At 41.9% G+C, this 14,429-nt stretch overlaps 1 protein-coding gene across 2 annotated transcripts in view; it reads right to left on the bottom strand.

Annotated features, from left to right (window-relative positions):
• The window catches only part of MAST4 (microtubule associated serine/threonine kinase family member 4), a 308,421-nt gene extending 303,084 nt beyond the window's left edge, over nt 1-5,337 (bottom strand). The window contains exon 1 of one of the 2 annotated variants that reach the window (XM_042804476.1): nt 4,964-5,337. In XM_042804476.1, coding sequence (XP_042660410.1) covers nt 4,964-5,224 — 261 coding nt within the window. In that variant the 5' untranslated portion in view covers nt 5,225-5,337. The remainder of the gene's footprint in view (nt 1-4,963) is intronic. The other variant, XM_042804477.1, reaches the window with a different exon arrangement.
• Between the last annotated feature and the right edge of the window lie 9,092 nt (nt 5,338-14,429).

Below are 14,429 nucleotides of genomic sequence, written 5' to 3'. Positions count from 1 at the left end.
TAACATATATTCCCCCTTTTTTTTTGTGGGTGGTTTTGTTTGAGGTTTTTTTTTAAAAACATCTCAAATAATAAAGAGGACTCAATATGATAATTCAGAAGACACTGACTGGCAGGTTCAGAAGCTTTTGGATCCATTTCAGACCAAGACAGCTGTGCTATATGACAACACATTATAATCTCTGAAAGACTACCAATCCTCCCTGGTTTGCTATTCTACTCTGGTAAACAATGTGTATTCCCAGTTACTGTGACAAGGTTTATAGAAAGATAAGGTCTTTCAGTAGGTCAGCTGACAGAGATGGAAAAGACAGACAACTCCAAGACACACAATTTAACCTTTAGATCCTTGAGATTACTGATGTAGGCAATAAATCTGTATCTTGCCTTTATCCTCTTTTCAAGAAACAAGATTAACCCAAGTGAGTTTGCACCTGCCCTGCAAAACACTGACTAAGATTTGGAATCCACCATCAAAAAAAAAAAACCAAAAAACCACATATCCCATGTTGGACTGAAAGACTGTAAAACATTCTGAATGAGAGAAACTAATGCAGGCAATTACATTTGGCACCATTTGCCTCAATAAACCTCATAAAACATGTTTCCTGTTCACAGTCACTTTTTTTTTTCCAAAAGGAAGACTAATGTAGAGAAGATAAAAACACAACAGAAAGGAAAATGGGAAAACCCTGGGAGTTTTTTTGCATTTACCCCTTTCCCCATAATCCCAGCCTGGTATTGACTACCCACAGAGTGTAGAAGCAACCAGATTACAATTGAAAATATGTTGCTGCCCAGCCTCAACTCCTCACTTGATAGTCTGGAAAACACTCTTCCCAACTAGAAGAGTTCTAAAGAGAATACAGAATGATCCTTAAAAAAATAAGCCACCATGCTGCATTAGGAAAGCAGTGAGCCATCCTTTATGTAGCATTTGCCTTGATCGCCCTTCACCTGGCAATCCCATCCTGCCTGTTTCTGCCAGCAGTTAGCCACTTGCCTCACAAGAGCATAGGCAAATAATCTGCTTGAATTCAAGTTTCAGGTGTTTGCTACCCACAGCACTTCAATGCACTGCTGTTCCAGAAGCAAAGTACTTCCCACATGAAGTTAAAGCCATGTTTAATTCTCAGAGTAAGATATCAAAAACACTTTAGTAACTGATGGCCATAATCTTGTGAACTATCATTTGTTCCTGTTTACTGGAAATGAGAGACTGCTTTTCTTTGGTTATTTTTTAAATTTTTTTTTTAAGGTGAAATTTATGAAGCAGTAGGATGAAGTAATGATAATAGGGGAAAAAAAAAAAAAAACAACAACAACAAAGGAGTGTTGTACCTTATCTTCCTACCTTCCCCATGTGCCTCCACAAATTAAGTCTTTCAGATGTCACACCCAGAAGATATCAAGTTTTCAGTTCTACTATTTAATTTCTCGACATAAAAGAAGCAGCTCTACTCTAAGTGACAGCATTAAGTTTTCTTCAGTGAGCTGGGGATACAAACCATTATTTTTTCTAGTGCAGAAGTGTTAATACCATTCTTCAGAAAAAGACAAAATTCATAACGGACCACAGACTGTAGGAGAACAGTCTGAACTACATAAACAATAACACCACTCAAGAGATCTAGGAAATAATTCTTCTGTTCTAGTCAGCTCTGGCAAGGCCTAAAACTGAGTATGGCATCCTGTTTTTTATGTCACACTTCAAGACAGATATGACCAGCTGGAAAGAGTCTACCAGACAGCAATGCAAACGAACAGATGTCTGGAAACACATTCTGTAAGGGAAGATTAAAGCCACTGGGGTTGTTTAGTCTAAAAAAGAGGCCTAGGAGAAGACAAGATCAGAATTGTCAAGCGTGTTGTATACAATGCCACAAGAGAATATAGTTCTACTAGAATAGCACATGAAGTAATAATGCATATGGGAAAACATGCATTTTTTTCTAATTACCAATTTATAGATAAAATTGAAAATATTTCTTATGTCATGGCTTTGAAGATTTTACTGACAGCTAAAGTAGCAGCAAGAGAGGTATCAGGACAATCTGTTTCACTGCTGTCTAAAGGATACTGAACAGCCTTGATAAGACATTCAATTCTGTTATGTTGGCAACAGGAACAAGGACAGGGCAAGAGGAAAAATGAAACCTGGAAGAACAGGATCAAGGGCTGGGGATCCATAAAAACAAAAGAACTCAGAAACAGAACATTGAAGAGAACATCAAAATTTTCATTATTTCAGAGTAATTAGATGGGATGTCACTGTGAAAACGGTAAAGAATTTAGGGTGGAAAAGACCCATAAGACCACTGAGTGCAGCCTTAATCTAGCCCTGCCAAGTCCACCACTAAACCATGTCCCTTAGCACCACATCTGCAAGTCCTTTAAATACCTTCAGGGACGGTGACTTAACCACCTCCCTGGGAAGCCTGTTCCAAAGTTTGACAACCCTTTCAGTGAAAGAATTTTTCTTAACATCCAATCTAAACCTCCCCTGGTGCAACTTGAGGCCATTTCCTCTCATCCTATCACTTGCTGCATGCGACAAGACCAACACCCACCTTGCTACAACCTCCTCCCAGGTAGCTGTAGAAAGCAATAAGGTCTCCCCTAAGCCTCCTTTTCTCCAGGTTAAACAACCCCAGCTCCCTCAGCCGCTCCTCAGAAGACTTGTGCTCTAGACCCTGCCCCAGCTTCTTTGCCCTTCTCTGGACATGCTGCAGCACCTCTGTATCTTTCTTGTAGTGAGGGGCTCAAAACTGAACACAGGATTCAAGGTGGGGCCTCACCAGTGCTGAGCACAGGGGGATGATCACTGCCCTAGTCCTGCTGGTCACATTTCTCACACAAACCAGGACGCTACTGGCCTTCATCAAGGACTTCTCTCAGTGTTACACTTTTGGCAGGTAGGATGTAAAGAAAGCCTGAAATCATCTGTACATTCATCTCAGATCTTAGTCTTGTCTTTTTCCACCATCCTTAAAGGTTTCAGCATGCAAGTAACATAGATGCTCTCCATTTTGAATTAACATACGTTCATTTATTTATGCACTCTAACACATTGTGGTGTCTCTGCACAGAAAAATGATTATACAGGTGGATTTGTCAGGTGGCTCTGCAGGTAGGCAGGAATTCGGCTGCAAGCACTGACTACACTGAAATGGAAGGATGGGAAAAAAGCAAAGCACAAAACACACAGACAAAAAAGATTGGTTTCGGATAACAAAGGACTCCAGCAGACGGGAATAAAAGGGAGAGAAGAAGGCTGCATATTCTAAGCAACCTTTCCCACTACATTAAAATGAGTATCTTCTAGAATTCCTAACTGCAGGTGAGGTATCAGATTGCCCAGGTAAAATTTTCAAATTCCAATGAATGCAATATTGACTTTTTCCTGGGCTTACCTTCCCTATACTTTCAACTCAAAAGGTGCCTGTAATTCATCTCCAAAGTACACACAAAAATAACCAGCCTTACCCAGAAGTTAACTGGTCTGCCAGCAGCTGTGAGTTCTGCTAACTGAACAGACAGCCTCTGTATATTTCTACACAGTATTTTGCAGATTTACCAACTGAGCACCAAACCAACTAGACACCACATAGTTGTGGGAAGCACAGCCCCCCCATCCCACACATACAAGACCTGCTAAGAAGCAGGATATATTAATTACCTACCAGTGAGCACCATGCTAACAGCAGCTACAGAGTTACTACTCAGTTCAGTGAATAAAGTAAGTTCACATCTCTCTACAAAAATAAATAAATAAATAAATAAATAAAATTATGTGGATATATCCACATTCAATCCCCTACTGCACTTCACTGTAAATACATTCCTCCCTTTGTAGGTTCATGCAGTTGAAACAGATCAGAAACCTGGTCCAAGTTTAAGTATCTAAAGAAAGAAAAGAAAAAAAAATGGGGGAGATAAAGTTATATTTATATATTTAGATCCAATCCACCTTGCTATCTTACAGTTGTATCAATTCAACAGAGGAGGCATCAGGGAATAAAGGAGAAAACAGGAGCTACATATACATCCATTACTATGGAGGGAAATATTCCTGGCAATCACAGCTTAACTGGTTGCAAGTAACTTCAGCCAGTGCTTTGCAGATATTTCTTGAAAAATGTCAGGGTTCCCCCAAAAAACCTTTGCACATCCAGCTCCATAAAGGCAAAGAATAAAGAAACACCACCTAAGAACAAATTCAAAAGTTAACCACTACAAAAGGCACGTCAGACACTCAACTAAGCGATAACAGAGATTATGTACAGAGGTGAAGAAAAGCAGCAGCCAAACAAAACAATGCTCTTGGTTTGGGGGTCACAGCAAGAAATACCTGTATAGAGTGCGAACCATACAACAAAAAGTAAAAACAAAACAAAAAAAAAAATCAGTTTGAGACACAAAAGAGTCACTTTACTGTAACATGTTTAAGAGTGCAGTTAGAAGGTACTGCAGCTAGATCAGGAGGGGAGGGAAGGTAACAACACACTTATCCACGTATCACGCTACAGATCTATCACCCACAGAGGTCCTCCATAATCCACAGCCTGTCATTAGAGCTCCCAAGAGGATTAGTATAGTTTAGGGACTTGCCCATCACTTCCGTCTGACGTTGAAGAGTTTGCTTTAGACCAATGCTATCCGAAGGTGACACGCCAGGTAAAAATAAAAAAAAAAAAAAAAAAAAAAAAAAAAATGCCCCTCCATACAAAACCTCCCAACCCTCAATACCGGCAGCCAGAAGGGGCGAGAACTGGGGGAGCAGAACCAAGAACGCCACGGGTCCAGCAGGGGAGATGACACGAAGGGGCTGCACCGAGGCGGGCGCGAAGCCGCTCCCCGCCGCAGGGGGACACCTCCACTCCCCGCTCCGGGCGGGGGCTCCCGGCGCGCCCCCGGAGCCTCCCGGCGAGAGAAGCAAGCGCCGCCGCCCCGGCCCCGCGCACCTCCTCGCCGCGCACCTCCTCATCCCGCTCCTCCAGCGCGGCGGCGTCCTCCGCCCGCCCGCCGGGGCTCGCCTGCTCCTCGCCCGGCCGCCGCCGGAGCCGTCTCGCCGCCGCCCCGCCGGTGGCCGCCGCCACACCGCCGCGGCCGGGCTCCCCCTCCTCGGAGAGAGTTTCCGAGCCGGAGGAGGAGCCGGAGCAAGAGGAGCCGACGTGGCCGGCGCCCCGCAGCCGCTCGGGAGCCACCGAAACTTTCTCGGCCATGGCCGGGGGCTCACAGCCGCGCCGCCCGCATGCCCCACCGCCGGCAGCCGCGGCCCCCCCCGCCCCGTACCGCCGCCGCCAGCAGCAGCAGCCGCAACCGCAGCAGCGCTCCGCGGGCCGGGCCGGTCCCCGCGCTCCCGGGCGGCGGGCGGGGCCTGCGGGCGGGGCCGAGCAGGGCGGAGCCAATGGCGCGGCGTGGGAGGGCGGCAGGTAACGGGGCGGGGCGGGCAGGGGAAGGGGCCGCCGCGGCGGACCCGGTGGCGGGGCGGTGTTAGGGCGGCGCGGGCAGCATCGCGCTGGGTCTGCCTGCGGGCGAGGGGAGGGTGCGAGGGATCCTTCACGCTGCTCCTCGCCGCGAGTGGAGGCAGGAGGTGGGCGCGAAGCCGCGCCGCCCCGGGTCTGGCGGTCCCTGCCCCCGGCAGCCCGGTCCCGTTACCGGGAGGCGGCCGGCGGAGAGGGCAGAGGGGTCTGCCGGCTCCCGAGGCCGGCCGGGGTCGCCCCGCGGGGCGGTGCGCAAGGTGCGCGCCTCGGCGGGGTGGGGACGCTGCGAGCCACGCTCCGCGCCGGGGCGGTGCCACGGGGGTAAGCGGCGGCAGGTATTTCACATGACAATAGCGGTTTCTCCGTCTCTCTCTTCCTTCAAAGAGGAGCTGTCAGCAGTTTATCGCAGCGGCTTTGCCACCTTCGCATCGTTTGCAGAAGGCTACGGGCGCCTAGTTACGCTCTTGCGGCAAACAAAGTCCCTGTGGGTGTTTGACTTTGAAACGGACATTGACATTGGGATCTGTGGCCAGGCTTTCAGAGGCGTTGAAAGCGGAGCAGATCGCAGGAGCTAGGCACCTGAAAGCTTTTGCAGATCCTCCTAGACAACTCCTTCATCTTTAAGGACCTAAATAGCTTTTAAAACTAGTTGCCCCGACAATCTTTTTTAAATTTCTTTTGAAATATTCTCTTTATTCTCCTTTATATATATATATATATATATATATATAATTTATTTTTTGGGGGGGTCATGAGTTGTCTATAATGATAACATAGGTCTTCATCTAATGTACTAGTATTATATATAAATATATACTTATATACACCAGAGCCTTATTTGCTCATGCTAGGACGGCCCGGGGTCCCCTGGGGTAATCCAGTTGTGAAATCAAAACAGATTAAGTGCTTCGGTGATGAATAAAGTCCCACAGCATCAATACGGAGTAGATAACATCTGCATTTCATAGAAGACAAAATGTGAGCACAGACCAGTTACGGATGTGCTCTAATTAACACAGTACGTAGATATTGAAAGTAGGAAGCAGGATGCAAGTCTCCCCTTTTTCAGATTTGTAATTTGACCAGTTTATCCAATATTCTCAGATGATAAATGGATAAACTTTTTTCTTTTTTTTTTTTTTTTTATGTTATAATGACTAGGTGAATTATCAGATTAATAGTGGAAGGAAAAATAACTATACAAAATTCTCTAAATCTCAGTCCTTCTCTGCTTTGAATGAGCTATTAAAGCTGGATATTAGGTTGTAACAATGCTGATAGTTCTATGTCATTCTTGTCAGTACTTAGATCAGGCCCTTCAAATGCCTAGAAGTTTATCTACTGGAGAAGAGAATTATAACAGTCACTAGGGACAGAATTTGACACAGAAATTTGCCTATACCAACATTTAATGGTAAGGAATCATGAAACATATGCAGAAACACTACAAAAACTAATCTTGGCTAAATGAATTTTACACATATACTACTCCAGATCTAGCTATAATAATTTTAACTAATCAGAGAAACTAGTTCATCCGCAGTACTCCAGGCTCTACACATGAGCTCTTGTACCTCCAAAATCTGGATTTACTTATAACTCCTGAATTCTCAGATTTTAAAGCCAAACCTTTTCCAGTCATATTCTGCATCTGGTTTAGTGTCATTCTAATAGCAGAACAACTGGCTTAATTTCCTCCCTGGGATTTCGCAATATGTAAGAAAATTGCCAGGTGATGAAGAGCAACACTGCAGATCTTTGGCACTTCCTTTTTGTTCTCTTACTGCCTGATATGAGACTGGAAAAAATAAAGCATAGCCAAAGCTTCTACACTTCAGTTATTATCAGCTGCCAGAACAACCCCTGTAATCTGGGGGCAGCAAGGCATATATTAGAATAGTCACAGAACTGCTCTAGTTTATGCCATAAATTAAAATCTGAGAAGGCACTCAACATTTATTACATCACCCCAGACCTACAGAATACAAGTGACAGTATTGTTCTGCTCTGGCCTATGGACTACGCCAGATCACATGCTTTGCTAACATTATCTTTCACAAACAGAAGAAGGGTGCTATGTTGCATATAGTTGCTAAAAGGAAGCGAAAGCTAAAAGTAGTGAAGATAGAAGTTTACATCATTTTCCAACCTGGGAAAAGCAATGTTGCATGCACTTCAGCATCACAAATCAGTGATGTAGTTTGTGGCAAAACACTGAATATCTGGCATGACTTGAGCAGCAAATTTTGAAAACATATTTTAAGAAGTTGTCCATATTTAATAAGCTTTGAGCACTTCTTGTGAGGCATTGGATTAATTTGGTGGAGAGCAAGTAGAGGACTGTGTAGCTCAGAGTGGTTCAACCTCAGCTACAGCAGGAGCCAGGCTCAGCTTTGGGAACATTCACCCCTTCACAGGCTTTTTTTCCAACTCTACATTTATGAGCAGCCATCTCCTGAACTGTTTTACTTTCCCTTTCTGTCCTCCACCTGTACACATAGCAGTCACCCACTTCATGCTGCACAGCTGCAGCAGGCTACTCGTACCCCACTGCTGCTCTTTCCCTCTGCTATCCCCATACCTCAGGCAAGGAAATGCCCCTTTTCCTCATTTCCTTACAGCTGGATCATACCTCCTCTCCACAAGTTGTGGTCAGCACTGCACAAATTGAAAGTAAAACACGATCTTCACATCATTTATAATTAAGGAAAATAGTCCTATGGTTTGGTACCACTGTTTGCTATGTGTACTACTCAATGCTCTCGTGTCAGCTAACTGACAACAAAATACGAGAAAAAAAATAAAATGCATCTCAAAACTCTCTGATTATATACCCAGTTGTTAATACTTGGGAAATGCCTACATTCTGTGTGGTCTTGAAGGACTGGACAAATGAATGGCTAACAGATTTATTGACAAGTTTGGCACAAGGTCTCCAGGCATAAAGGAAACACTGGAAAAAAAGCATGAATAGGTATAGAAAAATGGTCAGTAAATCATAATTATACATGAGACAGCATGAAAAGACACATAAAAATATAATGATTGGTTTTGTAATTGGGCCTTGAAGATAAAGATCAGGGTCTTTGCCAAGAAATGATAGTGAGAAATCAAGGGTGCAGATATACGGTAAAAAATGACAGGCAAAGGAAGTCATCATTGCAGCAGTATATTGAATAAACCATAGAAAAGTCATAGAGAAAGAATATGCAACCCAAGACAAAGTTAAAAGAGGTGGAACAATGGTTTTAGCAGGTCAAACATCCGTCCCATGTTATAGCTTTAATGGGTCAAGTGCAAAAAGCAGAGTTTTGTAGTACCTATTGCATCAGTTTTCTGACATTTGTTGTATTCAATTCATTGCCTTTTTGAACTAGACAGTGTTCCACCAAATTCTTTTTTATACTGCTTAGAATATTCTTCTTGCCCTTTGATTCTGCATATTAAGGCAAAAGTCCACACCTGCAAGAAGCAGTTTTCAAAACACACTGCTAGAGTGGGGTTAGCGCCTGAGAAAATCCCTAGACAAGACTGACAGAACTAGCAAAGGCGAGGCACTCTGAATTATACAGTTACACTATCGGCAACAACTGTGTTCTGCTTCCCTTTCTGCATAGTAAATGTGCATTAAGCCTGACCTGGAAGAACCACTTTTTTGGATGAATACTTCTTCATGCTTACTCAATACTTGCCCTCCCTGTTGAGACTGCCAACAGCATTGCCAATTAGTGCCAATCCTGAATGCAAATTGTAATATGAATAGGTCTTTCAATATTTAATTCCAGACTTTTGCACTGGTGGTGTATAAATATTTCATTAGTGCACTCCTTTCTGTAAGAGGTGGTTCATTCACTCATATTTCTGCCTTACCTCTGGGGAAAAACACTGCCTACCTGAAGTACTAGCCAAAAATGGGCAAACAGGAACTTGTACTTTTGAGTGCTTCTCCCAGCTCTAGCAGTAAATCCTGGAATCAGAGTTATTTTCCTGGGAACCTGGATTTACTGAAAATACATATTACAGTGCCATGAAGAACACTTAGATTTTTACCTGATGTGCTTTATCTCCACATACTCACTCTCAAGCAATATGCAAGATCAGGAATTCAAAAACTTTTATTTGGTGGGGTACAACCCATCAGTGTTAGTAGCAGGAATACCCCCTCATGCCAACTGCAGTGGTAGGTTGGAAGTGGGTAAAAAAATGCATAGTGGCAACTCTCACCTCTGGGCTGGGGCAGGGACCACCAAACATACATCATAGTTTGGAGGTCCTTTCTTCTCTCTGAGGGTCTCCTTAGACCTTAGGATAGGGTGAATTTCCTACTTTAGAGTAAGCAGAACCCATTTCATTCCTTCTCAAGAAAATAAATTCCAAGACTCTCTCTTGCCATTAAAGAGCTTTTTTGACAATGAATGTGAAGCACAATTTACTTTCCATAGCACTTGCAGGGCATGAAGCGAGGGCATTTGAACATGATGATTAGCTTCAGAATAGCTCAAAAGGTATTAATAGGCTGGTCATGTTACATTATAAATCCCAGCAACAATATGTATATGCATGAACAGAAACATCCCATTCAAGTCAGTGGAACATGTAATAAACCTGACAAAAATATAACATATTGTCTATTAATTGAATGTGTTAGCAGATGTAAAGTGTCTCTGCCAGAGGAGGAAAAACAGATAGTGTAGGCCTCCACCTGCTGCAGATGCTTTAATCAAGTCCAAGTAGTGCCACCATCTTGTCAGGCAGAGATGATGTGATCTGGACTAAACAGTGTTAATTGCTAAAGACACTTCTCCTGATTACCAGCATTTAAGGAGCTGCATGAACACTGCATGAATCACTGTCAGGACACGTGCAGAAAATCACGCCTAGAGGAAACCTCTCGCAAATGTTTACACTCTGACATTTACATTTCTGACACCTTCATGGTAAAAAACAAGAACTCTGCTCAACACTCTTCGGACCTTTATGTACCACAGAGCATCAGGAGGTTGTACAGGAAGAGAGGGATGCATAGCCCACTGAGCCCCTTTTCAGGTCTCCTTCAAGGCATTGCTGTGGGGTTATACTACTGTGACTAAACACCAGAAACCCCTGCCCTCAGTTGCAGGCAGATTCAGGGAGATTGTGAGTCTGTGTGCTGGCAGGGACAAGTAGAAGTGATACTGTCTTAATCTGACTTCAGACACAGAAATGTGCTGCCAGCTCATGGTGCAGGGTTTTTGCACAAGTCTGCTGACAGAGGTGCTAGGTTTCTTTATGAGTAACCCTCAAGCAAGGAGTCTCCCACAGATTCTCCCTCACCTTCACAACATCTGTATATCAGGGACATACAGTGATGCACTGACAGCAGGGAAGAGCACTGTAAGCCTGGCACAAGCCTGTTATCAACTGGCATACAAGAAGAAGGTTACTCATTCTGAGAGCTCTGTTCCCAAATTCACATTCTGCTTTATGAGGTCTGTTTTTTATAAAAAAATTCAAATTCAATGTTATGACTCTCATAAAAATATGGAAAAATTCGTTTCTCACAATTTAATAAAGGTTATCACTGTTCCTTCACAGTGCTGTAACTGGAGAAGTAGGAAGGAGATGATTACTCATTCTACCATGCAGTATCCTAGTGGCCAGTCATGAGCTCTTACAAAGAACAGATAGACAGAAAGAGATGGTCCAGGCTCAGGATGGAAATTGGAGACAACCAGAGCTGCAGCTGCAGGTAGACTGGGGAGAAAAGAGGAGCTCTGAGATGCCTTCTGCACTGTGGTTATGTGGGCAGCCTCATGGTCTAGCGGAGAGGCGTAGTCAGCCATGGACTGCTAAATATAATCTAGACCTGCATGGCTGCACCCTGTGGTGTGTTCCGGTCACTGTTTTTAGCATTCTCAAACACTGTTTTAACCTTTAGCTCAACAGAGGGAAAGTAAACATAATTTACACCTGAACTCTGAGAAATTCTGGATTTTCCACACTCCAGGGGGTAGAGGACTTCCCCGGACAAGTTTAGATGTCCTCAGTTGTCTACACAGCACCCTTTCCTTAAATGTTAAGGCCCTAGTTGACAGTGTTAGTATGGGCTGCAGAGTTCATGGAGAGAAATCCTCCTCAGCAAAAGTTAGCAAGAAGCTCTTTGAAAAACAACATGAAAATGGGAAGAGAATATGAGATCCAGTGATTGCCCTGAATTGTCAAACCCTCCAAAGCTCCATGGCAACAACTGAGGCGGAAACAGGTTTGAGGCAGCCCACAAGGTTTCTGTAAGCTCTGCCTGCCCTCAGCCCAGGCCTCACAGTTCCTAAATAGAGCAGGCACAGTGTTTAAGGAAAAGCTGTGATTTTCTCTGAGAAATCAAGTCTTGTGTGGGAACCCTAAAAATGGTGCCACAGTATGTATACACTACAGTTTGTGCAGACATACTTGCTCTCAGAAAGAGTAAAAGCTAAGTCCCCACTGTACATGAAAATAGGATTAATATTGTGAGTTTCAATCTGTTCTGATCTCTTTCCCATTAATAACTAGGGTAATCTTCTCCCAAACTCAAAATGTCATGACTCTAAAGCTAGGAAGACATTACATGCTTAAGAAGATGCTTTCAATTTTTAGTGTATATACTTTGTGTGTAAAGTAAAATATTTGAGAACAAATTTTTACTTGCTCTGTCTACCAAAATTAGAAAACATTTTTGGTCTTTTTGAAGTATTGATTTACTTTTTTTTTTTTTTTTCTATAAGATTTTAATAGCAAAAATTACGTCTTTTGTGGCTACTTCCTATTTTTGAAGTAAAATCATCTGACATAGGTATTTAGTTTTCTTTATTCTATTATTCTAATATTATTATTTTTTGTTGACTGTATTTGCGTTCTACCATATATCAAAACTGAGTTCTGTATTTCCAGGGGAGACTGAATAAGGAGAAAATTCGCTGTTGTAACCATCATCCTCACTATGATATAAAAACTTACTTGAGATAAAGGTTTCCTAAAGATGACTGAATTCTCCATTTTCTTTATGTCCACTCAAAGTTTGTTCCTGTTAAGAGAGGTGCTTGGCCTCCAGATATTACATATCTTTTCCCAGGTTTTATGCATGGCATGAGGTACAGGAGTAAGTACACTCAGTGGATTCTACATCATAATTTGGTCTTTAGTTCATCTATGGCTTGATAAGCTAATTACATCAATACTACTCTTCTGTAACCATTGGTATACTTTGCTGAAAATATTACCTAAAGCATGCATTTTTAAACTTTTATTCTGTGTTGTATTTTTCTGATTGGCAGTTTCAGATTAGGACAGCTATGTCTAAAAATAAGTATTTTACAGTAGTGTTTTGAGAGCTGAAGTTGACAAATCCATTATCTTAGGTTCACTTACTGCCAAAATTTTAGTGCTATTTATACCAGTAACTGCCAGCTTAAAATAAAAACTCCACTTAATAGGGATGTAGGAAGCTCTCAACTTAACCAAACATTGCATGTTTAAAATCCAAATTTTTCATTTTTATCTTCCAGATTGGTCAGCACTTCAAAAAGAAAATGACTAAAGTCAGATTCCAAAACATGAACAAAGGATCTTTAAAGGACACTTACAAATCTGAAACCACATTCATTTTATGTAGGGAGCTAATGTGAGACAACTAGGTGTGAAAATAATAGACATTGTTGCTCATATGGTCCATATGAATTGTGGAAAAGATGAAGGGCATGTGCCAGATGGCTTCCTAGCCAAGGAAATAAGTTGAGATTTTGGAAACCCACACAAACTGTCATATGTATTATGGAAACAATTTTTTTTCCCAGAAAAAAAAAAAAAAAAAAAAACAGTATTTTGAAAATAATAAAGTATTTTGAAATAATGTAAGATTTTTATGTATAAATGCAATTTTTTACAGTTGATTTAATAATTAAGCAGTTTTTATGTCAACAGCACAGAGCAAATTGACACCTTCTCAGTATGTTATTTTCTCTTTTCTTTTCCAAGCAACTCTCACTAAAGATTGTTTTTGTGCTCCAGGTTATCTTTGCATATGTGACATTTCATCTTTCTGGCCTGTTTATGGCAACAATGTAATAAACTTGAAGTGCTTAAGCAAACTTGTCTTCATTTATTAAGTGTAGAGAGATGATGCTACTCCAGTGATAGCTTTTCTCTGTTGTAACTAATGAGTATGATAGAAGATGCACTGATTCCCAGACCTCAGAGACATGGTAAAAATATTCAGATTGAAAATTATAATCACATACATTAATAGAAAAGCTGCCTGTATGAATCACTGTCCCAGCTCAAGCTTTGCCAACACAAACAATTTAAGAAGTATATCAAAATTAGGGATATGTATGGAAAGAATGACCCACTTCTAATACCAGACTGAAATGTGGTAGCAGTGTGGCCCAATGCTTTCAGTGTCATAAGAGTGTCTTGGGCTGCTTACAATTATGCAAAATTGTACTCATTCAAGCTGAAACTTTATATGGTGAGAATTTAGTTGCAGTTGTAATCAACCATATGTTTTGTCTGTTGTTATTGTTGTGGCTAGTTTATTTTGCTTTTTTATTTTTTTTTCATTTGTGGAATTTTCAACAAAAACAATTCAGCCGTTTCCAAGAATGCATCAGAGGAAATACACTATCTAATCGCTATAAAATTCTCACTGCCATTCAATACAAAGATCCTGTGCTTTTAGGCTTTAGAAGGAGAAACAAAATTTGGTGGGAGGATTACCTTGCTGTCAGGGATGTGATTTTACCACTCTTACAAGAATCAGCCTAATTTGTTCATGTAAGACCAATAGAAATATCTTTGTGTGTAACACATAAATTGCCCGAATTTTGTCTGAAATGAGCCTGATATTCACCCATGTAGAAAAGAGAGTCACAAAACCTGAGAGAGGCTTTTAATGACACTGCTTTTTCAAAATGCTGAAAATTACTGTGAG

This window comes from Tyto alba, unplaced genomic scaffold (genome assembly GCF_018691265.1).
Source record: "Tyto alba isolate M040663 unplaced genomic scaffold, T.alba_DEE_v4.0 Super-Scaffold_42, whole genome shotgun sequence".
NCBI classification, from domain to species: Eukaryota; Metazoa; Chordata; class Aves; order Strigiformes; family Tytonidae; genus Tyto; species Tyto alba.
Note: the sequence above shows the minus strand (reverse complement) of the source record. Positions and strands in the feature narration are given on the sequence as shown.